Source organism: Sorex araneus, chromosome 2 (assembly GCF_027595985.1).
Source record: "Sorex araneus isolate mSorAra2 chromosome 2, mSorAra2.pri, whole genome shotgun sequence".
Taxonomy (NCBI): Eukaryota; Metazoa; Chordata; class Mammalia; order Eulipotyphla; family Soricidae; genus Sorex; species Sorex araneus.
Genome location: NC_073303.1, coordinates 12,014,489 through 12,036,503, shown reverse-complemented (window position 1 = coordinate 12,036,503; position 22,015 = coordinate 12,014,489). Strand labels below are relative to the sequence as shown.

The window sequence follows — 22,015 nt, the reverse complement described above, 5'->3', positions numbered from 1 at the left end:
CTTCGAGGGAGCATTGGAAGAAATACCAATTCTCGAACAGGGAAGTTCCTTACTGGTCTTGATAAATGAAACAGGTTGCAGGGCTGGAGCAATAGTACAGTGGGTAGGGCGTTTGCCTTGTATGTGGCTGACCCAGGTTCGATTCCCAGCATCCCATATGGTCCTCTGAGCACCGACAGGGGTGATTCCTGAGTGCAGTGCATTGCCAGGTGTGACCCAAAAAGAAAAAAAAAAATGAAATGGGTTGCTTCAAATCCTTTTTACTTTTTGGTTTGGGGGGAGGGGGGCTTGTGCCCAGCAGTGCTCAGAGTTTACTCCTGGCTTTGTGCTCAAGGACCACTCCGGGTGGTGCTGGAGGTGGGGACCGTGGAGGGCGGGGGAGTGGGGGTGGGGATTCATCTGAAGGTTGGTCACATGCCAGGCAAGTACCTTAACTCCTGGATTATCTCTCTGACCTTGGCTTCGAATTCTTACGAGAATCAAACTTGACCTGCCACTTTGTCAGTGTGAAACTCCAGCCCTGGCAGTACTTCTCAGGGTACACAACCCAACACAGGTGCGCTGCAAATATTTGCCCACGTTCCCCGCGTCTCCATTAAGGCTGAGGGCACCACGGTCCGTGTTCAACCGTGGCAGCTTGTCTTAAAAGTGGAAAATAACACAGGAGCAGTCAGAGAATGTTCTGGAAAGCCATTCACAGGCCTGAACTCTTAAAAAAAATCATTTTATTGATCCTTTACCATACAAAATTTATTCAAATTACACCCATTTGAAGTGGTAAGATCACAGCTAGAGAACAGGTAACCCTGTAACAAATCTATTTACAAAAATCCATCATAAAAGCTTTATTTGTTTTTTTTTTACATTATATTACATATTTCTTTCTTCTTTTTTTAAACTAGCATACAACACAAAGCTAAACTGATTAGTACTTTGCCTACTCCCAGTTTTGGGAGGAATACTTCCTTTTTACAAAACCGTGTACCCCAGAGGAAAAGAAATTCTCACAATCTGCTAACTGCCAGCCAGCTAACCGAACAAGGCATTTTCCTTTCAGCCGCTCCTCTTAGATGCACGCGTGACTATGCACTCAGGTTCTTCCTTTCTTTTTCCTGAAAGCTAAAGCTTTAAATACTGCGATTTTATTTACAGATCTACACGGACAACAACAAAAAATGAACACAGGAACGACAACAAAGCAACAAACAAAATCCCAAACAAAATGAAAACAACATTCTTTAAAAATAAAAATTACAAATCAGCTAGAAAATATTCTGGCAGTGTTTACAAATGAATTCCTATCTTTTTTGCTTTTTTGTTGTTTGTCTGTTTTTTTTTTTTTGGTACAAAATCGTTAAGATAATGAAAACGTTAAGTACGTGTCAACTTAAATAAAAAAAATCACTACGCACGAGTCTGTACATATAAACACACATCTAACACTGTTTGACAGTTCATGGGTTGCCCTTTATACATTTTAAGTTCTAAGGCTCACGCAGTCATTAATTCGCACACTTGTAATTCAGCCATTTCATGTGTGACCTTGAATAGCAGCAACTCAACGGTATGGGGAAACCAGCATACTTAGTACATGGAGGGAACACAAATACTGTAGTATTAATCCACTTTGTGTGCCAGGTACTAGCTCGAGGACAGCAATGACCAATGCCACCACAACCCGGCTGGACATCTCTCGAATGTGCACCCGTTCAAACTAGTAACTAGGAAGGAAACCTTATGGAGTAAGGAACTTTTTTTTAGACTTATTAGTATTCCTTTCGTTCCAAAAAAATAAAAAAAAACAAAAACCAAACCAAAACCAAAAAACAATAAATATGGCATGACATGACGAAAAGTTTCCACGAGAGAAGTTAACAACAGAACACACAACCCGCCAAGGCGAGCTCAGTCTTGAGACTTTGGAAGAAATGGGTTTTGTGCAGCTGGTGAAGAGACGGACACCAACTGGGCGCGCAGGCGACTTCGCCCGATGGGATAAATAACGGGAAAAATGGGGACAAGCTTGGCAGAAGTGGTTCCCCAGACGAGGGAGGCGGGGCAGAAGACCCCACAGTGCATTTCGAGTAGGCACTTGACACAAAGCTCCCCGCCCCCCCGCACCCCCCCACCGCTTCGGCCGGGACGCCACACAGGGTCATTTTCGTACCAAGTCCAGTTGCGTGTCGAGGGGGGCGGAAGGCTGGGGGTGGAAGCCCCGTGAGGAAGAGGGAAGACCATTTGCACCTTTGTGTTTCGCTTCCCATACACACACCCATGCATACCTACACAGAGGGTTTAAAGTGCTGGTGTCGCTCTTGGTTCTTTTTTTTTTTTCTTCACCCCACCACCACTTTGCATAATTGTGGGAATCTAGAGGGGTTGGGGAGGGAGGTGGGGATGGGAAGAGGGGGGTTTGATCTGGCTGGGGTGTGAGCCTGTGGGTTTCACTTCATCATCATCATCAACATTATTTTTAAAAACAACAGTTGTTGGTTGGTTGTTCATCTGAATTCCTAACGGAGGACTGCAAGGCCACGATTCCTTGCGCCCCCCCCCCCCCCAACTCCCACCCATGCCCTGTGGCTGGGCACCTGCAGGGAACTGCTGTTTTTTGAGGTTTGTTTGGGTACGAGATGCTCCCCCACTCCTTGCCCACTGTCGCCCTCAGTCCTTGCCTCTGGCATCTCTGAGGGCTGGAGACGAGGTTGACGGGGCCACCTCCCCCTCCTCCACCCCCACTGGTGGGGGGGGAAGCTCTTTGCGCTCTGGGTGGGATGTGTCCCAATGCCAAGCCTCCAGCTGGGGGACCCCATTCCTGAACAGGAGCCTGCAGACCCCCAGGACCTTGGGCACGGCTTCATTCTCTACTTGCCTTGGTCCAGCTGACTTATTATAGAGGGAAGGGGTGTGGGGTGTGGGTGGGGCCAAGTTGGCTGCACCTGCACTCCTCCCCCCTGCACCCCATCCCCTCACGGGGAGCTCCCTGCTCTCACCAGCCTGAGTCAGTGCCCCTTGGGTGGCCTTTCTCTCCCCGCCCCCACCCCAGGCCTCTTCCTCCGACCCCATCCTGAGAAGTGGTCTCCCTGAGTGAGTCTAAGAGAGCCCTTTCCCCGGTGTGGGGGTGGGGCCCCCCTCTGGGAAGTCTAAATTGGGGGGAGGGGGGGCGCAGGCTGGGTGGGGTCCACACCTGGGGGTTGCTGAGTCAGTGCCCCTGAGTCTTCTATCCCCAGGGGTGCCAGAGTCAACCCCCCCCAAGCCCCATTCACCCACCCCACCAGCTCCGAGCACCCCTCCCCGGGAAAGGAAGCAATCACGGGGTGCAATACTGCGGCAGAGGCGGTTCAGACCTTAAGACCTTAAGAGGGTGCAGGGCTGACATGCTCGGATTGGGAGAGGGTTGTTTCCCCCCCACCTCCCTTCTGCTTAAATAATGTGAATAAGCAAAAAAAAAAACAAAAACAAAAACCAAAAAAAAAAAACCCAAACAAAACAAAACAAAAAATAACCCAAAACCAAACCAAAAAAAACAAAACCCAAAAAAGCTCATCGAAGTAAACAATTGGCTTGAAATGGTGATGGGTACCACAGGAATGCTTCAACGGCAGCTAAAAAGGAGAGAAATTAAAAATAATAATAATAATAATAATAATAATAAAAAGTCTACAGCAGCCCAAGAAGAGCTCCTGGCGCCGCGCCAGCCAGCGGCAATCCTGCAGGGCGCGCGCGCGGGCGGCGTCACGGGAGCGGGAGTTGGAGACTGCGCAAGCCACGAACAGCGGCGGCCGAGCTCGCCACTGTGTCCTTCTGCATCTGCAACCAAATCCCTGGAAAGCGGCCGCTGGACCCCCGAGAGGCCGTGACCTCTGCGGGCGCCCCCACGGTCCCCGTTAGCTTACACTGAATTCTGAGAGTACATCCAAGGAGTCCTAAGAGGAGCGGAAGAATTCCATTTCACTATTATTAGGATGATTATTATTTTTGCCTCGTTTTTTTTTTTTTTTGCATGACTTCAAGTGTACAGCTCCTGTCGTTCGGTTCGCTCGTAGCAGACCCCCCGCCCGAAGACATGCATTCTGCAGAGAAGGCACGGCTTGAAATGCTATTAAGGAGCCCACAGCCCATCCGCCCGGCACAGCAAGCCAATCCGGGAGGTGAGGGGGGGGGGGGGAGGAGAGAGGCGGTGAGGACACCTGATTGCACATTTTCTCACTTGCTGACTCGTCCGGGGAGGGTTTTTGGAGCCTGGGGGGTGGAGGGGAAGGGGGCAAAGCAGGGCGTTCCCAAGGGAGCCTGCAAACTGTGCGTTTTAGACCAAAAAAAAAAAAAAATTCTTCCCCTCCCCACCTCATTTAACTTTTTTTTTTTTAAAAAAAAAATTCATTAAAAGGTCAGCTTTGCTCCGAAGTTTTTGTCGTGGACTTCATGATACCATCTTGGAGGAAGAAGGGCGGAAGGCGGACAACACTGCATGACAGATGTTCTGGTTCGATGATTTAAAAAAATAATTGGTTTCTAGAGAGAGAGGGAGTTCGGCGCGCCCGGCGGCATCAGCTGCACATGAAGTCTTCCACCAGCGGCAGCTTCTCCAGGTCGTAGGCGTCGAAGAGGTCGCTGATGCCCTCCCCCTCGGCCAGGCTCAGCAGGTAGTCTTCTTGGAGCAGCGGGGGCAGCAGGCTCACAAACGGCCCCTCCAGGCTGGAAGGGATTTGGTCGTCGGTCTGCTGCAGAAGGTTGGCAGGGGAGGCCAGAGGAGAGAGGGTCGCCATGGAAATCGAGCTGTCGCTATGTCCTGAGTTGGTGGAAGCCAAGTCTGAAAGGGGGGAAAGAAAGAAAGAAAGAGGAAGAAATGGGTGGAGGCTACTTTTAATAAATAAAAGGGCTTGGGAGAGAATCCAAGGGTTCTCTCTCTAGTGCCGCTGTTCTGGAAACGTCCCCGCTGTCTCTCCGCTAAGGGCAATTTAGGTATCACCGCTTCTTTTTTTGATTGATTTCCAACGGGATGACAGTGACAGTGACGGTGATTTTCGGGCCACACCCGGCAGTGCTCAGCGGACTGTATTGAACTTGAGTTCAATACAATTGGGGGATTGAACTTGGGTTCAAGGCAAGGCAACAGGTGCCTTACCTGCTGTTCTATCGCTCGTAGCCCAAGTCCAGTGAGTTTTAACTCAAGACTTCTTTTTGGACAACCGGCTTATTAGAGATGCCTCTAAAATACGTGTCAGGCACAGCATTTCTATGATGATGAAAGACAGGCCGTTTTGTTGTACCGCTTGGAGTGCTGTATTCTTACTGCTGTTTGGTCTTAAAACCAGACCAATTCACTTAAATCATTCCTATTCTTGTTGCTGGCTTGGGAGAGAGAAGGGGAGGGGAGGAAATTCAATCACATAAGATGACGCTGATGGGACTGGAGTGATAGTACACAGCAGGTAGGACCTTTTCCTCCCATGCGGCACACCTGGATTCAATCCCCGGCATCCCATATGGTCCTGAACACCAGCAGGAGTGACCCCTTCTGAGTACTGCCAGGTGTGGCCCAACAAAATCAATCAAAGGACAGGACAGCAAAAAGATTCCTTTGCTCTGGGTAAGTGGAGGAAGAGGCTACATTTATTTTCCTGAAGTTTTTCCATATCCTCTGTCCTTCACATTGGGGGAAAATTTTAGGCGAAACGGTTATTGGAAAGAAAGAAAGAAAGAAAGAAAGAAAGAAAGAAAGAAAGAAAGAAAGAAAGAAAGAAAGAAAGAAAGAAAGAAAGGAAGGAAGGAAGAAAGAAAGAAAGAAAGAAAGAAAGAAAGAAAGAAAGAAAGAAAGAAAGAAAGAAAGAAAGATACCCCCCACCCCCCGATATTCCCTCTTAATGATCTCTGCAGCATCGTTCAAAGGTGTGTGGCCAAGTATACTTGATGATTCACCCAGATAGCTGAGTTTCACTCGTCACCTCAGCTGGTTTTCCAGAAACATGGCAAGGAAATGTGCCAGTAGAAAAAGCCTAAAGGGAGACACGCCATTGGTGGGGAGAGGAGTCATTTGCCCAAGATCAGGATTTTATTCCGCCAACTGGTCAGAATGCTCTTTCACAGATGTTCCCTTGATCACAATCATCACACAAAGCCTTTCATTCTTGCCTGGACCTGTATTTCTGATACAGGATCCTTCCAGTCAGTCACCTTCATTTTTGACATAGTTTCCAAATGACAGAGTGGAATTCTTACCTTTGGAAGTGGGTTTAGGGATATTCCCATTGTGGTCTTGGGTGTTTGTTTTCATTGGACTGTGTGTTTCAGTCTCTTCTGGACACAAATAAACCTCAATGGGTCCTTGGGTACTTGCCAAACGTATTTGTAGGTTCTATGAAGACAAGAAATAGAATTGTGAACTGAAATTCGTTTAGAAAGGAAGCTATAGAGATTTTCATCCGGAGAATGGAAGGTAATTCTCTTTGCCCCCTTCATGGGAGTCTAGCGTGGTCACTGCCATCCTTTAGGGCAGGAATCAGCAAATCATCACCTGGGGGTGAAATTCATTCTGACAGCTGGCTTTGTAAATAAAGTTTTATTGATATCATCATGTCAATTACATACTACCTCTCCCCCCACTCCCTCACTTTTTGAATTACACCTGGTGCTCAGAACTTACTCCTGGCTCTGTGCTCAGGAATCACTCCTGGTAGGACTCACGGGGCCAGGGATTGAACCCAGATTGGACGCATACAAGGCTACCTGCTATACACTACCCGCTATACGATTGTTGAAACCCTCCCTCTCTCTTTTTTTTTTTCTCCTTCCCTATTTAACGCTACAGAAGCACAGATGAGAAGTCTCTACAAAGACTGTTAAGTTTCACTGAATCAGTAAATTTACTACTTGGGCCTCTAGAGAAAACGTTGACTGGCTGTGCCCTAAAGAAAGAGGCTATTCGGGGGCTGGGGTGGGTGGGGAAGGGGGAATGGTAAGGTTTTAAGTTTGTGAAAAAGACACTATGGGTGATGTGAATTAGGGTCTTTAACATTTCCTTCATGTTAGTCGTTAAAAGTTCCTTAAAGTATTCCAAATCCAGTATTTCCGTGTTGTTGGGTCTATAAGTGGGGCTTTTTATGCCAAACTAATGAACATGACATGAATATAGAAGTCTTAAGTATTTGGAACTGAGTTTGATGAGGAAATGCAGCATACTAATTTAAAAATTCTCCTTAATCTGGTTCATAATCTAGCTCATTATCGGTTCAGGTGAGAATGCAACCCTAAATGGGGCGCTTGCCTATCTCATTCTCCCTTGATCTGTTCAATGCATTTCCTTTGGACTTCATGTTTCAGTCTTCTAGTCTTTCTAGTCTATAGGCCAATATTACCCAAGGCCAGTTGACTGTGGACTGACACATGCGGAGCCACTGTGCAGTTGAAAATACACAGTTTATGTTATATTATATAGGGTTTCCTTAAATAAAGTAAGCTAGAGAGAAGAAAAGGCCATTTAGGAAGTCAGAGGAAGACAGACGAAGCCATTTGCAGAGTGGGACTGAAGCTGCTGTCACTCTAAGTGGACAGTCTCTGTTTACTGAGACACCCACATGCAAATGGGCCTTCCCGTTCGGAACCTCTGGTGCTCAAGGGTCAATTGCTTATGCGAAACCAATCACAAGAATGAGCTGTCTTTATTCTTGCCCTCTTCTAGTTCGCCAATGAACCCACCACCCCCATTTGATTTTTTGAAAGCCAACACTTTATAAATAATACATTTTAGACACGTGCCAAAACTGTCATTGGGAGCCATTGGCAGGGCGAGAAACATAAGATCCCCCCAATGGTTTCAACTGATCAGAATGACTAGCAACTGATTTATGAAAAAGGAAAGATGTAAAAGGCATAACGCATCATATTCTGCTTTGTACTGAATGACCCACATTAAAATTAGGCCTTGTGGACAATCAACCTCTACCAAAGGGTGGAAGTGCTTTAGAAACGGAGGGTTAAGTTAAACTAGATGGGAAAGAGCTCCCAAGTTTCTAGGAGAATGCCAACTTCAACCATGACTCAGTGATTTCCATTCCCAGCATTTCTCGTCCTTGGCCCCTCCCCCCTCACTTTCCACCCCCTGCTCAATCCCTGCATCATGAACAACGGTGAGATTTCCTTACCTCTACTGGGTCAGGCACTTCAAGTCTTGTTTCTGGAGGGGCTTTCACGACTATAACAGTTTGGTCTTTAAGGCCACTAATTTTTTGAATATCTTGATATGTAACATAAGCTAACGTAAACGAGGGTTAAGGAAATCTTGGAGGTGCTCAAGCTGAGAACATCATGAAGACAACAAAGCGAGGCATGGAAACATTTTTAAATATTTCATGACTTCGAAGAACAGAGATGTCTCCCCTTCTAAGATATTTGATATGAGACTCCCATAAATCTTGCTGCTTTTCTACACAACTGAAGAAATGTATAGGTTCTCCCTGTCTGTTCTAAATTATTAACACGAACACACAAACAGAATCGCTAAGCTCTGAGAAGGAAACCCAAAGCCGGCTGATTAGGGAATTTCAAACCAGCCTTTACGCCTGAAGCACAGCTATTCCACTGCATGCCAATCAAGTGTCCAAAATTAAATGACAGATCTCAATTCACAAAAGAGGATTTAAGCCCTCTTGGTACATTTATGTAGTTTTCAGATTTCTTCTCTCTTTGCTTCCCAGGGCCATGCAAAGCATTGGTCTACCTCATGGGACCCCATTCCCAGTGCTTGTCAGTTCTTTTTTTTTCTTTTTGGGTCACACTCGGCGATGCACAGGGGTTACTCTGGGCTCATGCACTCAGGAATTAGTCCTGGCAATGCTCGCGGGACCATAACCATATGGGATGCTGGGAATCGAACCCCGGTCGGCTGCGTGCAAGGCAAATGCCTTACCCACTGTGCTATCACTCCAGCCCCTTGTCAGTTATTTCTTCCTGCACCTCGACTGTTAGTAAGGGCCAAACAACCGCCCCAGTGAGCACCAAGCGATGTCTGAGCAGAAGCACTCAAACAGTGCTCGGGCAGACAGCATTGTTCCTGAGGTGCGCGGAGGAGACTGGCGGTGATTGTCACCTAGGGATAAGTGTCCTTCTCCCTCTGAGAGAAGAATCATTCTCTGCGTGTTATTAACTCTGTCCGTGTCTCGGCCTTCGTCAGGCGGATGCAGCTTCCCAGAGGCTCTGCAGCCTGAATGCATCTGGGAAATGCTGATTCAGGACAGAACAGGAAGATAACGCTTTTGTCTTCTTGCGAGTTACTTCTGAGCACTGAACAATTCTTTCAGGCACTCTGGAAGCCGAAGCTAAGGAGGGCCTGGGTGAAATCGCTGTGTTAATATATGGTAAAAGCATTTCCCAAAAGAGAAAAAAAAAACCTTTCACCCCAAGTGGAGAGACAATTGGTGGCCCGGCTTTCAGCTCAGGGCCGTGGAGGAACATAATTTGAGCATACCAGGACTTCAGCCAGTGGCGTTTAAAATATTAACCCACAAAAACTGCTGCGCTACAACCTACAGGTGGATAATGAGAGCATCGCCCCCTGAGAGGGAACTCCAGGAACCAGAGCCAGCACTAGAATCAGAACCTGAACAAATGCCCCAGCAAAATGGGTGCGACCCCAGGTGAGCAACTCCTGGTGTGTGCGTGGGACCCCCAGTCATCCTCACCAGGGCCACAGGGAAGAGTGAAGAACACCTGAAGGGAAAGAGCAGAGGGTGACCGCATGGGTCCTTGTCTACAGGGAAGCTAGGAGTGGGCAGTGGACAGTGCCTGACCAGTTTGTATGACAGTGCTTCAAGGAAGATGAAATTCTTTTTTTTGTTTGTTTGTTTTTGGGTCACACCCGGCGATGCACAGGGGTTACTCCTGGCTCATGCACTCAGGAATTACTCCTGGCGGGGCTCGGGGGACCATATGGGATGCTGGGAATCGAACCCGGGTTGGCCGCGTGCAAGGCAAACGCCCTACCTGATGTGCTATTGCTCCAGCCCAGGAAGATGAAATTCTTTTAAATTCAAAGGAGCTGGGAACCCAGCAAACAAAACCCACCAAAGAACATATCCGCCCCACGCCTGCATGTATGTTCACCTACTGTGTCTTCTTTGGCATGTCTGGAGAGTTGAGCCTTGAGTTTGTCTCAGCACTGAGCCTGTGAGAACAGCATGGGTGGGACACCAGGGGTTCTGGACCCCCGGAAGGCACCTGGTCCCTCTGCAGAGGACCCGGCAGTGCTGAACTTTCCCTGAGAAAACGGAAGAAACTGAAAACCAGGTGCGCTGTCCCAAAGCTCTGTGACAAGCCCTTGTGACAATGAAAAAACCTAGCTACAATTACTCGGTATCCTGCGGGAAGGAAAATATCAACAGCTGGGTGAACCGGCTGCACCAAACTTGGGGTGCACACCGATGGAAGCTGTGCAAACATGCTCTCTGATCATCCACACTTAGAAAAGTGGTTCCCTCCTGAATTAGCTTCTTCTTGGTTTTCGCAGCCCCCCTGCAAGAAAGCTTTCATTTTCTGCAACAAAGGCGCCAGAGAAAGCTAATGTAGGTGACACGGCTGTAAGTGGCATGTTCCAGAAAGCTGCCAATCACGAAAAACCACCCCCGAGGACGTGGGGGTGGGGGGCTACCTAAACAATAAAGGAAACAGCCCAACTGAAGCTATTTTTGTTCCTTCCCCTATAAGCCCACTCTGGCCACCTTTGGGGGTTCAAACCATGACACCTCTTCTCTGTCTCCTTAAATTGCCAGCTGGCAAGGTTAAGCTTTTGGCCAACAGGAAATAAACCTCAGTTGCAAAAAAAAAAAAAAAAAAAGCTGAATCAGAAAATGAATGTCCTTACATCCTCCGGGATCCCTTAGTCTCTATTTGAGACGAGAACAAGAGACAGGAGGAAGGGTATCCATGAGTATCCATTCTCTTTCTCAAGAGATAAAGGGAGGGTAAGTTTGAGAATGGAATCAGAGATGATATAACTGGAGAAAAAAACGTTTCATTTTTTCTCTTCGTCAATAACCAAGAAGATTGTGAAACGTTCTCATCAATCTCATAAAGTCGTCTCTTTTTTGCCTGTAGTGAGTTTTCCCGAGATAGCCAACAGATTGTCAGCCTGTTGAGAACACGAACTGGCTATTTTACAATTTTAAATTGAAAAAAAAAAAATCCTCCAAACGCATGCTTGCCGGTGAACGCATCGGCCGGGCTGTCTCAGGCCCTGAGGGGTGCTTCTGAGAGCTGTGTCTGGTATTGCCAATCAGCCTGCGACACTGTGAAACTTAGAGAAAGATTTCCCTATATTCTTTTCAACCTTTCAGCGATGGCTCCAACCACAGATCCAACAAATCGCAATGTCTCTAATAGCTGATGAAAAGAAAATAGAATGTGAGAACCCCAACAGTGACAGCTAACTCCCACCCGAAATCTGGGGAGCGCGGGGCGAGTCTGGTAAATGTTGTCATTAATATTAATGCCGACACCTTATGCCTCTTAGAATAGTGCTGCCTTGTGCTATGAGTGTCTGCCCATGTCCCAACCACACGAGACTCTAAAAGACTTTAAGACAACGATAGGTGGGGCGTACACACATGTGTGTATCCGCTCACACACGCACACATATGACACCCGAGTTAGTTCTCCCCAGCGCGCGTGAACGTGGCACTGTTAACTCTGGAAATAGTCTAGGAGACATCAACGCCCAAAGCGCAGGCGCAAAGGATATCTTTGATTCTCTGAATCCTCGGTTAACAGTCTGAGGTCCAGGGTGCAGCTTTGGATCAATTCGTCTAATTTCTTCTCCTCCTGGCTGAGCTCCGTCACTTCCTTGGACAGGCCTTGGCACTGGGCCAGCATGCCCCCATCCTCGGACAGACTGCAGCCCCTGGGAAGCCGAACAGAGACCCTCCATGGCTACTCGCTCGGGGACAGAGGGAGGCAGCGCTCTGAGGAACGGGGGTTTGGGGGAAGGTCCCCTGGGATGTGGCAGGCCACACAGGGCTTATTAGCTAAGTGTTTTCATGACAGCACGTAGCTGCAGATTTTCAATTATATGGAGGCAGTTCCTCCAGGTTTTATGCCTCCCGAGGAGTTTCTAAAAAAAATCGTGGTGGTGGGGGACAGAAAGATAAGAGGTAACGTAAAATAAAAATATTGCAAATATGTAAGATGAAAAGAAAAATATCCTCCAAAAAACCACCAGGTAACTTATTTTTTTTTGGGGGGGGGGTAGAGGAGTTGGGGTCACAGCCAGCATTGCCAAGGGTTACTTCTGGCTCTGTAGTAATTCACTCAGGGAATTACTCTTGGTGGGGCTCAGGGGACCATCTGGGTTGCCGGGGATTGAACCTGGGTCGGCCACAGGCAAGGCAAGTGCCCTACCCGCTGCACTATCTCTCTAGCCCCAGCCCCAGGTGAGTTCTGGGGGCCTTACACCAACAATGAGAAAGAACAGGCAGCGGAAAAATCCTGAGGGATGTACTGTGGTCAAGAAAAAGACCAAACCGGAACAGGTTAAAAACGGGTCACGTGATCATCACCAAATTCCAAAATAGCACACGTGCCAAAAGAGCTACCATGCTCACGTTATCCGGTGGGAAATGTGCTTTCAAAGCCATTCCCATTAAAAAAATATATATTCTGGGGCCAAAGAGATAGTATAATGGGTAGGGCATGGGACTGGCTTCCCTCCGAACTCCGCAGAAGGTCCCTTGAACACCACCAGGAGGGATCCCTGAGTGCAGAGCCAGGAGTAAGCCCGGAGCAGTTTGGTATGGCCCCCAAAAGCCTTCCGCTCTCACCTCCCAAATAAAATACAACCCTCCCCCAACAATACAACTGTCACTGTCACTGTCACCCCGTTGCTCCTTAATTTGTTCGAGCGGGCACCAGTAACATCTCTCATTGAGAGACTTATTGTTACTGTTTTTGGCATATCCAATATGCACGGGTAGCTTGCCAGGCTCTGCCGTGGGGGCGGGATACTCTTGGTAGCTTGCCGGGCTCTCCGAGAGGGGCGGAGGAATTGAAAACGGGTCAGCTGCGTGAAAAGCGAACGCCCAACCGCTGTGCTATCGCTCCAGCCCCAACAATACAAAATAAATTAAAAAAAAAAAGCAAAAAAACCCGCATTCCTTCCAGAAATGCTATTTTTTTCTTTTTATTACTCTGGCTGGTGGTGGCGGGGACGGACCCTGCGATCTGACACACGCAGCTGCGCCCCGGTTCAAGAAGGCCACCAAAGTGACTTCCGAGAGATGGGCTTGGTGGGGAGGTTGTGCGTGGAGGCTGCCTCGCTCCCCGATGACACGATCCTACGTGGAGTCATGCCCCCCGGGCGCGCAGGTGGCAGGCGGCGAGAGGATCCCCGCTTTTCCAGAAGGCCCCGGAGACTCCAGCACGGACGCCCCACCTCGAGTTACGCCGGCTGAGTTCATCCGCCACGAAACCCAGGGCCGGAGCTGCTCGGGGGTGAGCGACGGTGCCACCGGGCCACCGTGGGCGTCCTGTCCCCAAGCTTCCACAGAGACGAGCCAACGGCCACCCTCCTCCCCCCACGGCCGGGCCGGGGCCGACTCACATCCACTGCACGTTGTTCTTGGACTTCTTCTTGATGAGGTGGATGCCCTCCAGCACGTTGGTGATGTCGTAGATCCTCCGCTTCTGCACCTTCAGCACCTCGGCCGCCTTGTTCAGGTCCAGGACCCCGTCGGGCGACTGGCTCAGCAGCTGGATGAACTTCTTGGTGAGCAGACCAAGGGACGTGTCATACCGCGTTTTTTCTGAGGGAGATTTTGGAGCTTAAAGAAAAACAAAACGGAACAAAAACCCGAGCGGGTGTCGGGGAGGGGGGAGTGGGGTGGAGGCCCCAGGCAGGTGAAGACACGAAGGGGTGCGTCTCTGCGGCCCCGCCAGCCCTCTCCCCAGCAGTGCAGGGCCCGTGGCCGGTGGCAGGGGGGGTTGAGCCAAGGCCGAGGGGACCGGGTGGCCGGGCGGGAAGAGGCCAGGGCCGGTGGGGATACCCGCTGGGTGGCCGGCAATGTCGCAGGACTTTCAGTCTCGGCTGACCCCGCTCCCGTGGGGAGCGAGTACCCCTTCATGCCCACTGCACGCATGAGAAAGGGCCACGGCCGCTGGGGCATTGGCACCTCAAGACCCTAAACGCGGGTCTCGGTCTCGGCATCCATTCTGGCAGGGCCCTTGGGGTCCCCCCGCCTAAAGGATGGGTTCACCCGTTTCTTTTTTTCTTCTCAGTGAATCAGAAAAGAATCACTTGGACCCAATCTCCCCTCCCTCTTGGAAGTCCGATGGGTGACTACCCTTGTGCCCACCCTTGCGGAGGCCACGGGCCGGAAGCGTCGCTGGGTAAGTGAGACGGGAGGTAAGAGTCTAGCTTGGCCTTTCTCCCGTGCACAGGACGTAGAGGACCAGGCGGCTCTTTCCGACCTACGGCCCCTCTCTCCTCAGAGAGGAGGGGGACGAGGGAGGGGCGCCGGCTGCTCTTGGCCTCTCTCTCAGCCCCTCGTGTAAGCTGGAGATTGGGGCTGCGCAGACCCTGGCCCAAACGGGGCGCCCCCGCCTGCCTCCTCCTCTGATTCTCCCGGCACCCGGGAGAGTGAAAAGGCCCGAGTCTCCCCCAACTCTGGGCATCCCTCGGGTGCTGACAACGCTCTCCACCTCCCTGGGGGCCTCACAGAGAGGCACGGGAAGTGAAGGAGGAGGACGAGGCACCCCCCCTCCCAGACCCCCGCCTCGGCATTCTCGGAGCCACCAGCGTTGCGAGTTGGGGCAGGGCACCTGAGAGGGGAGAAGGGGGACAGCAGGGACCCTTACTTTTGGGACTGTCCGGACTTCGGAGCGCAGCTCTGCCCTTGCCCTTGGGGGTTTTCAGACCATCGGAGAGGTACTGGTGGCCGCTTTCTCCGAGCTCCAGCCTTCGCTTTGCCTGGAACGAGAAAGGACAATTGCTCGTCACTGGGGCAAGGGACCTGGCTGGCCCAGCTGCCGCCTCGGGCCCCGGGGCTGGGCGTCCACACAGTGATGCTCTGGCCGAGCCCGACAGACCAGTCGTTTTCCTTCAGGGTGAGGTGCTGGGGGTCACCAACTCAGTCACTACCCCACGCATGTGATGGGACTTGCAGGCCCGCTTTCCTGGCCAGCCCCGGCTGCCACTGTCCCTGACCGTGCTGTTGCCGCCCAAATACTCAGTGAGTGCTGGTGTTATCGTACTCGCCACTGAGTATGAACTATTCTAACTCCCCAGACTCTTGTCTCCATTTTTTTTCTTTTTGGGTCTCACCCGGCGATGCACAGGGGTTATTCCTGGCTCTGCACTCAGGAATTACGCCTGGCGGTGCTCGGGGGACCATATGGAATGCTGGGGATTGAACCTGGGCCGGCCGTGTGCAAGGCAGACGCCCTACCCGCTGTGCTATCACTCCAGCCCCCTCTTGTCTCCTTTAAGATGGTGACTGTATCCCCATTTGACTTTGGATCCCCAGGCTCGGAGGCTCGGAGGCTCGGAGGAGACTGAGTCCAGAAGTGACTCAGACACAGTCTCGAGGAAGAGCTAACGGAAGGCAGAGTGACGGCAGAGGAACCCGGGCTAGTCACAGACAAGAATTCAGAATGATGAATATGGCACACGGCGCACCTTGCCCTTCAGTTGGCATCGTCTTCAACACGGGCAAAGGAGAAGGCCTCACCCACGTTTCCCGTGCAGTTTCGCTTAAAACAGCAACAACAACAACAACAACAACAACAAACCCACGTTGGGGTGGGAGAGATACGACAGCTGGTTTTGCAAGTGGCCAAACCGAGTAGCAATCCCCCAGCACCTCATAGGGTTCCCTGAGCCCTGCCAGGAGTGATCCCCGAGCACAGCGCCAGGAGTAAGCCCTGGGCACTGCTGAACATGGTCCCCAAATCAACAACAACAAAATCCACTTAGTGTCTTGTATCCTCGACTGAGTGCTGGGCTTAGGGCTCAGGTAGCAAAGCCAGTGTGAAGAGAGAAGACAGTGAGTCTGCGCTGACGCCTAAGTGTATGGCCTGATGAGGGTGCCTGGGAGGGGTCCCCAGTGACAGTGTGCACTTAGGCTCGGGTGAGGGCTGATGCTTGGGCTGAGGAGACCCACAAGTTCAAAGGTCCCCCCCACCCAGAAAGACAAGTGATAAGGCTCATTCCCCACACCTGGCCTCTCCACAGGAGAGACCAGCCAACTGACCCGTGTCGTCAACCTGAAACGCACGTTGGATTTCGGAAATGTGGTACCCCAAACGTTGTACCCTCTGGGAGAACCTGGCAAGCTACCGAGAGTTTCCTGCCCGCATGGGAGAGCCTCGCAAACTCCCCATGGTGTATTCATATGCCAAAACCAGTAACCATGGTGGGTCTCATTCCCCTGGCCCTGAAAGAGCCTCCAATGCGGCACCATTGGAAAGGACGAGCAAAGAGAGGCTTCTGAAATCTCAGGGCTAGGAAGAATGGAGACGATACTGAGACCGCTCGAGAAATTCGATGATTAACGGGATGATGATGATGATGATGGTACCCCCAAAGAGCAGAGAGCATCTCACCCCCAATTGTACGTGGATGACAAGTGGAACAATCACATTTCAGCATCCGACCACACTGAGGACCCCGGGCGGGGTTAAGGCCCCCCCCCTTCATACCCGGCCTTGTGCATTCTGGCCTCACCGACAGTGGTGCCTCACATCAGCATGGAGTGGAATGGCACTCTCAAATGGGCGGGGGGCGGGGAGGGGAACCAGGACCACAAGGGGCTCATTTGGGTTTTTTCTCTACTTCTCTTTCCCGCCCCAAGACTTGGTCACGTGGCTGCCCGGGCCCCCTGTTTGGTTGGCCATGCAAACGTTCCTCTTTATCCCGGGGAACAGCACCGCAACCGAGCCACTCTGAACACGGCGGGGCCCAGGCCTGGGGCCCAGGCTGTTGCCCTCCGGGCCCCCCCGAGTCTGGCCTGGCGTGGGGGGCACGAGCAGCCTTAGTGAACCAAGGGCCATGCCCAGGAATTTCCATGGAATGGCCTTTGGGGCGGGGGCGGGGGGGGGGCTAGGCATCTGGGAAGCAGGGGGCTAGAACGGAGACTCCACAGGGGAGGGCAGAGCAGAAAGGATGTCACGAAAACCACCTCCTTGGGGCCGGAGAGACAGTGCCGCAGGTAGGGCACTGGTTTTGCATGCAGCAGACCTGGGTTCGACCCCTGGCATCTCTTATGGTCCCCAGAGCACCTCCAGGAGTAACTCATGAGCACTGTTGGGGGTGACCCCAAAACAAAACAAAACAAACTAAAAACAGAAACCAGAAAGAAAACCATCTCCTTCTGGGGTTGGAGCACTATTAGTACAGTGGCAGGACACTTGCCTCACACAAGGCCGACCCGGGTTTGACCGCTGGCATCCCGTAGGGCCGGTCCCCTGAGCACAGAGCCAGGAGTTAGTCCCCAAAACCCAAACCAAACCTACAAAGAGAGAAGCGGCTCCTTCACTCTCCAGTGCTGCGGGAGGGAGAGGGTCTTCCCCAGACTCTGCAGCTGCGAGAGCCAAGAAAGCCCCCCTTTCCCTTCGGGGAGTCGGGGGGAGAGAGTGGCAGGCAGAGTGGGCACAACTGGGGCCTTTGGGATGCGGCCACGTGGGACACGGCATCGCCAGAGACGGAGAAGGAGGAAACGGCTGCTGTCCACAGATGCCCTGCTGGGCCCGCAGGGTCCACCCGCAGATGGGACGTTGCGGGGAGAGAGTCTGGGAGCTGAGGCCCCTGGACCCTGAGGCTGCTCCCCACCCCACCGCCCTCTGAACCTGCACAGCGAATCGGACTACACAGGTGAGCTGGGCTTCTCCACCCCGGGAGGCTGGTGGGAAGGGGGTGTGGTACACGTCGCCAGCTCTTCGTTAGGACAGTGACCTCCGGTTAAGAAGGGCCTGGGCGGGCCAGGATGCGGGACAGCGGCCACTCACTACATCACAGATCCAAGTCCGCGTTTGTGGCCGCGCCGTAACTCCCACTCCACACCACTGACATTCCAGGAGTAGCACGTTACAAAGGGTGGGATGGAGAGCAGGAGGCAACCGATCTGGATTAGGGAAATGTCAGCACACAAGGCTTCACCTGTAACCACAGGTCAGTCAGCTCTTCCACAAGGGCTTCGTGGCTCCAGGGTGACACACAACAATCTTCACACTCTCTTTTTTTCTTCTTTTTCTTTTTTTAAAATCATTTTTAGCGAATTATTCATGGCAAGCAAGATAAAAGAAATTATTTAGGGCCTGCTATGAGGGCAGGCTTGGGTGGTGGTTGGGAAAATTAGAAATAATGGTGGTGGGATGGTACAATGGGGGTGGGATTGGTGTTGGAATACTGAATGTAACAAATCACTGTGAACCATTTTATAAAAACAAGATAAAACCAACAACAAAAAACATCCTAGCACCAAGCAACTCAGCACCAGCTGCATTAATTTGATATATATATATATGTATATGTATATACATATATACAGTTCATCGATTTGCTCGAGCGGGCACCAGTAACGTCTCCATTGTGAGACTTGTTGTTACTGTTGTTGGCATATCGAATACACCACGGGTAGCTTGCCAGGCTCTGTTGTGCGGGCGGGATACTCTCGGTAGCTTGCCGGGCTCTCCAAGAGGGGCGGAGGAATCGAACTCAGGTCGGCCATGTGCAAGGCAAATGCCCTACCGGCTGTGCTATTGCTCCAGTATATATATGTATGTATACACACACACACACACGTATATGTATGTATATGTATATGTGCGTACATATATATATATATAGACTGGATATATATGTATGTTATATATATATACACATATATATACATATATAGTAAACTTTCAGTATCTGTATGGCTTCACAATGCCCAAAAGGAGAGGAGAAATGGAAGGAGAGAGAGAAAAAGAGAGAAAGAGAGAGAGGGCGGGAGGGAGGAAAAGTGCTGCCATAGAGGCGGGGGTGGGGGTGATGGGAAGGGACCTGGGGACACTGGTGCTGGGAAATGCGCACTGGTGGCGGGATGCGTGCGGGAGCACTGTATGACTGAAACCTAATCGTGGACAGCTTGGTAAGGGTTATCTCACAGTGATTCAATGAAAACAAATCTTAAAAAAAAAAAAAGAGCTAGAGAGAAGGGCTGGGGGAGATGACCCCGAGGGTCTGGGCGTGTGCTTTGGGAACACCGCCTTCAACCCCTTTTACCTCAGCCTCCCGAGCACTAAGGGGTATGGCTGGGGACAGGCTTAGTCCCAGCACTTTCCAGGGAGGTGCTGGTCCAGGCAAGCCCAGAACAGATCTACTTAGACTGGCACTTGTCAGGAGCCAACACATTCCTTTCTCTGGAAGAGGACAAGGGAGTGAGGGTCCGACCACAGGCAACCAACAATACGGACGGGCCCTCCCGTCGTGATGTGGCCAGTGATAGGAAAGAACATGATGGTGGAACGAGCTACACCGCACGCTCGAAGTACCAGGTGTGAAGCAGACGCAGCTACCACGTGGGCTGGGGTTAGCAAACTCTCTGTGCGGTGATCACACAGCACAAAACCGCCAACAAACACACTCATCAGGCAAGGCGTGACCCTGCAGCCACTTAGTACTGACGGTAGCAGGACGCGCTGAGAGCTTTCAATGCGTCATACTCCAGGATACCGTTTCTCAGGCCATCACCTCGCCTTAACTACCCCCTGAAGTCGTCACCATTATTTTTCATCTCACAGGAGACGAGAGCACTTAAGTAACTTTTCCAAGATCCCACAACTGCTATGTCTCCTCCGAAGTCCAAGCTGACTTCCGAAAGATGTTTGTGAAAAATGGATACGCAAAAGTATTTGGCAAAAGGCCCAAAGCCAGGGGCCGGAGTGATAGCACAGCGGGTAGGGGGTTTGCCTTGCACGCGGCCAACCCGGGTTCGATCCCCGGCATCCCATATGGTCCGCCAAGCACTGCCAGGGGTAATTCCTGAGTGCAAAGCCAGGAGTAACCCCTGAGCATTGCTGGGTGTGACCCAAAAAGCAAAAAAAAAAAAAAAAAAAAACAAAAAACAAAAAACAAAAACCCAAAAATAACCCACAAAAGGCCCAAAGCCAGCTTGTTGGTCGTCAGGCTTGTTAGCATCAGGCCGTGGGTTTGATCCCCTGCCTCACCTCCCATGACCAAATTCGACCTCAGCAGCTCTGTTATTAGCGTGTTAGATCACCACCAAATGTGCAGTTCCCAAGGACAGCCAAAACCGGGTGCGGACTGTGATCAAGGATGAGAGTTTCCCCATGCACAAGTCAGCAGGGGGGGAACATGTGGTTCATTAAGTGAAATTGCCATTATCTTCAATTTAGGAAAGTCTTAATTCATAATTTTGTTTGTTTGTTTGTTTTTGGGTCACATCCGGCGATGCACAGGGGTTACTCCTGGCTCTTCACTCAGGAATTACCCCTGGCGGTGCTCAGGGAACCATATGGGATGCTGGGACTAGAACCCAGGTCAGCCGAGTGCAAGGCAAACACCCTCCCCGCTGTGCTATCGCTCCAGCCCCTTAATTCATATTTTTAAAACTCTCTTTTATCTCATAAGTCCATCTGGTGATCTATGCATACCAGGACTTGTGTCTTCATTTCTTTTAGTAGCGATATATGACTTTCTTTTTAGTTTTGCTTTTTGGGTCACACCCGGCGATGCACAGAGGTCACTCCTGGCTCTGCACTCAGGAATTACCCCTGGCGGTGCTTAGGGGACTATATGGGATGCTGGGAATTGAACCCGGGTCGGCCGCATGCAAGGCAAACATCCTACCTGCTGTATTATCACTTCAGCCCCAACGATATATAACTTTCTTATATTAAGTCTGTAACTTCATTTGTTAAGCTGATTCCCAAGAGTATGATATTTTTTGAGGTGCAATTGTGAGTTGGATTTAAAATTATTTTCCCTCTTCACTTTGATTGGTTGCATATAGAAAAGTCACAGATTTCTGCATATTGATTTTGTAGCCTGCCACACTACTGTATCAGCTTATTGTTTCAAGACTTTTTTTGTTTGTTTGTAGAACCTTGAGGGTTTTTAAGCATATTATCCTGTCATATGCAAAGAGTGATAGTTTGACTTCTTTTCTAATCTGGATGCCTTTCATATATCTTTCTGGCCTAATTGCTAAGTGCAGCACTTCCAAAATTATATCGAAAAATCGTGATGAGAGTGGGCAACCTTGTCTTGTATCTGATCTTAGAGATAAAGCTTCCAGTTTTTCACTGTTGAGTAAGTCTGTTGTGGGTTCATGGTAAACGGCTTTAACTACATTGAGGTAAGTTCCATCTATCCCTGTTTTACTGGGAATTTTTGTCATGAATGAGTATTGGATCTTGACAAATGCTTTTTCCGCATCTACTGATATGATCATATGCTTTTAGTTTTTCCTTCTACTGATATGGTATATTATGTTGATAATTTGCTTATACGAAACCATCCTTGCATCCTGGGTTAAATCCTACTGTGTTACTATGATGGTCTTTTTGACGTATTGCTAAATTTGTATGCTGATTTTAAGGATATTTGCATCTATGTTTTCCCGGGATATTGACCTATGGTTGGTCTTTTTTTTTTTTAGTGGCATTTCTCTCTGTTTTTGTTATCAGGGTAATATTTGTCTCCTAAGTTCTGTTTGGGAGGATTCCTGTTTTCACAGCAAGTTCTGCAAGAGCTTGAAAAGGGTGAGGAGCAGGTCATCTTTGAAGGTTTGGAAGAATTCACTAGTAAAGCCATCTGGATCCAGGCTTTTATTCTGGGGGATACTTTTGTTTGCCATCTCTACTTCCTTAATAATTACTGGTCTGTTCGGGTGGGATGCTTCTTCCTGGCTCATCCTTGGTAGGTTATAAGAGTAAAGACATCAGTGATCACAATTTCCCTTGACTGAAATATCTTTCTTTTACCAATGCCCACTCATGCTTTTACCATCCCAAGACACACGTGCTCCAG

General features: G+C 50.1%; 1 protein-coding gene across 2 annotated transcripts in view; it reads right to left on the bottom strand.

Annotated features, from left to right (window-relative positions):
• Nucleotides 1-708: 708 nt before the first annotated feature.
• Nucleotides 709-22,015, bottom strand: part of E2F3 (E2F transcription factor 3) — a 92,994-nt gene continuing 71,687 nt past the window's right edge. The window contains exons 2-7 of one of the 2 annotated variants that reach the window (XM_055126921.1): nucleotides 14,839-14,950; nucleotides 13,586-13,805; nucleotides 11,732-11,890; nucleotides 8,142-8,256; nucleotides 6,220-6,355; nucleotides 709-4,810 (exon numbers count right to left, since the gene is read on the bottom strand). In XM_055126921.1, the coding sequence (XP_054982896.1) occupies nucleotides 4,548-4,810; nucleotides 6,220-6,355; nucleotides 8,142-8,256; nucleotides 11,732-11,890; nucleotides 13,586-13,805; nucleotides 14,839-14,950 (1,005 nt within the window). In that variant the 3' untranslated portion in view covers nucleotides 709-4,547. The remainder of the gene's footprint in view (nucleotides 4,811-6,219; nucleotides 6,356-8,141; nucleotides 8,257-11,731; nucleotides 11,891-13,585; nucleotides 13,806-14,838; nucleotides 14,951-22,015) is intronic. The other variant, XM_055126923.1, reaches the window with a different exon arrangement.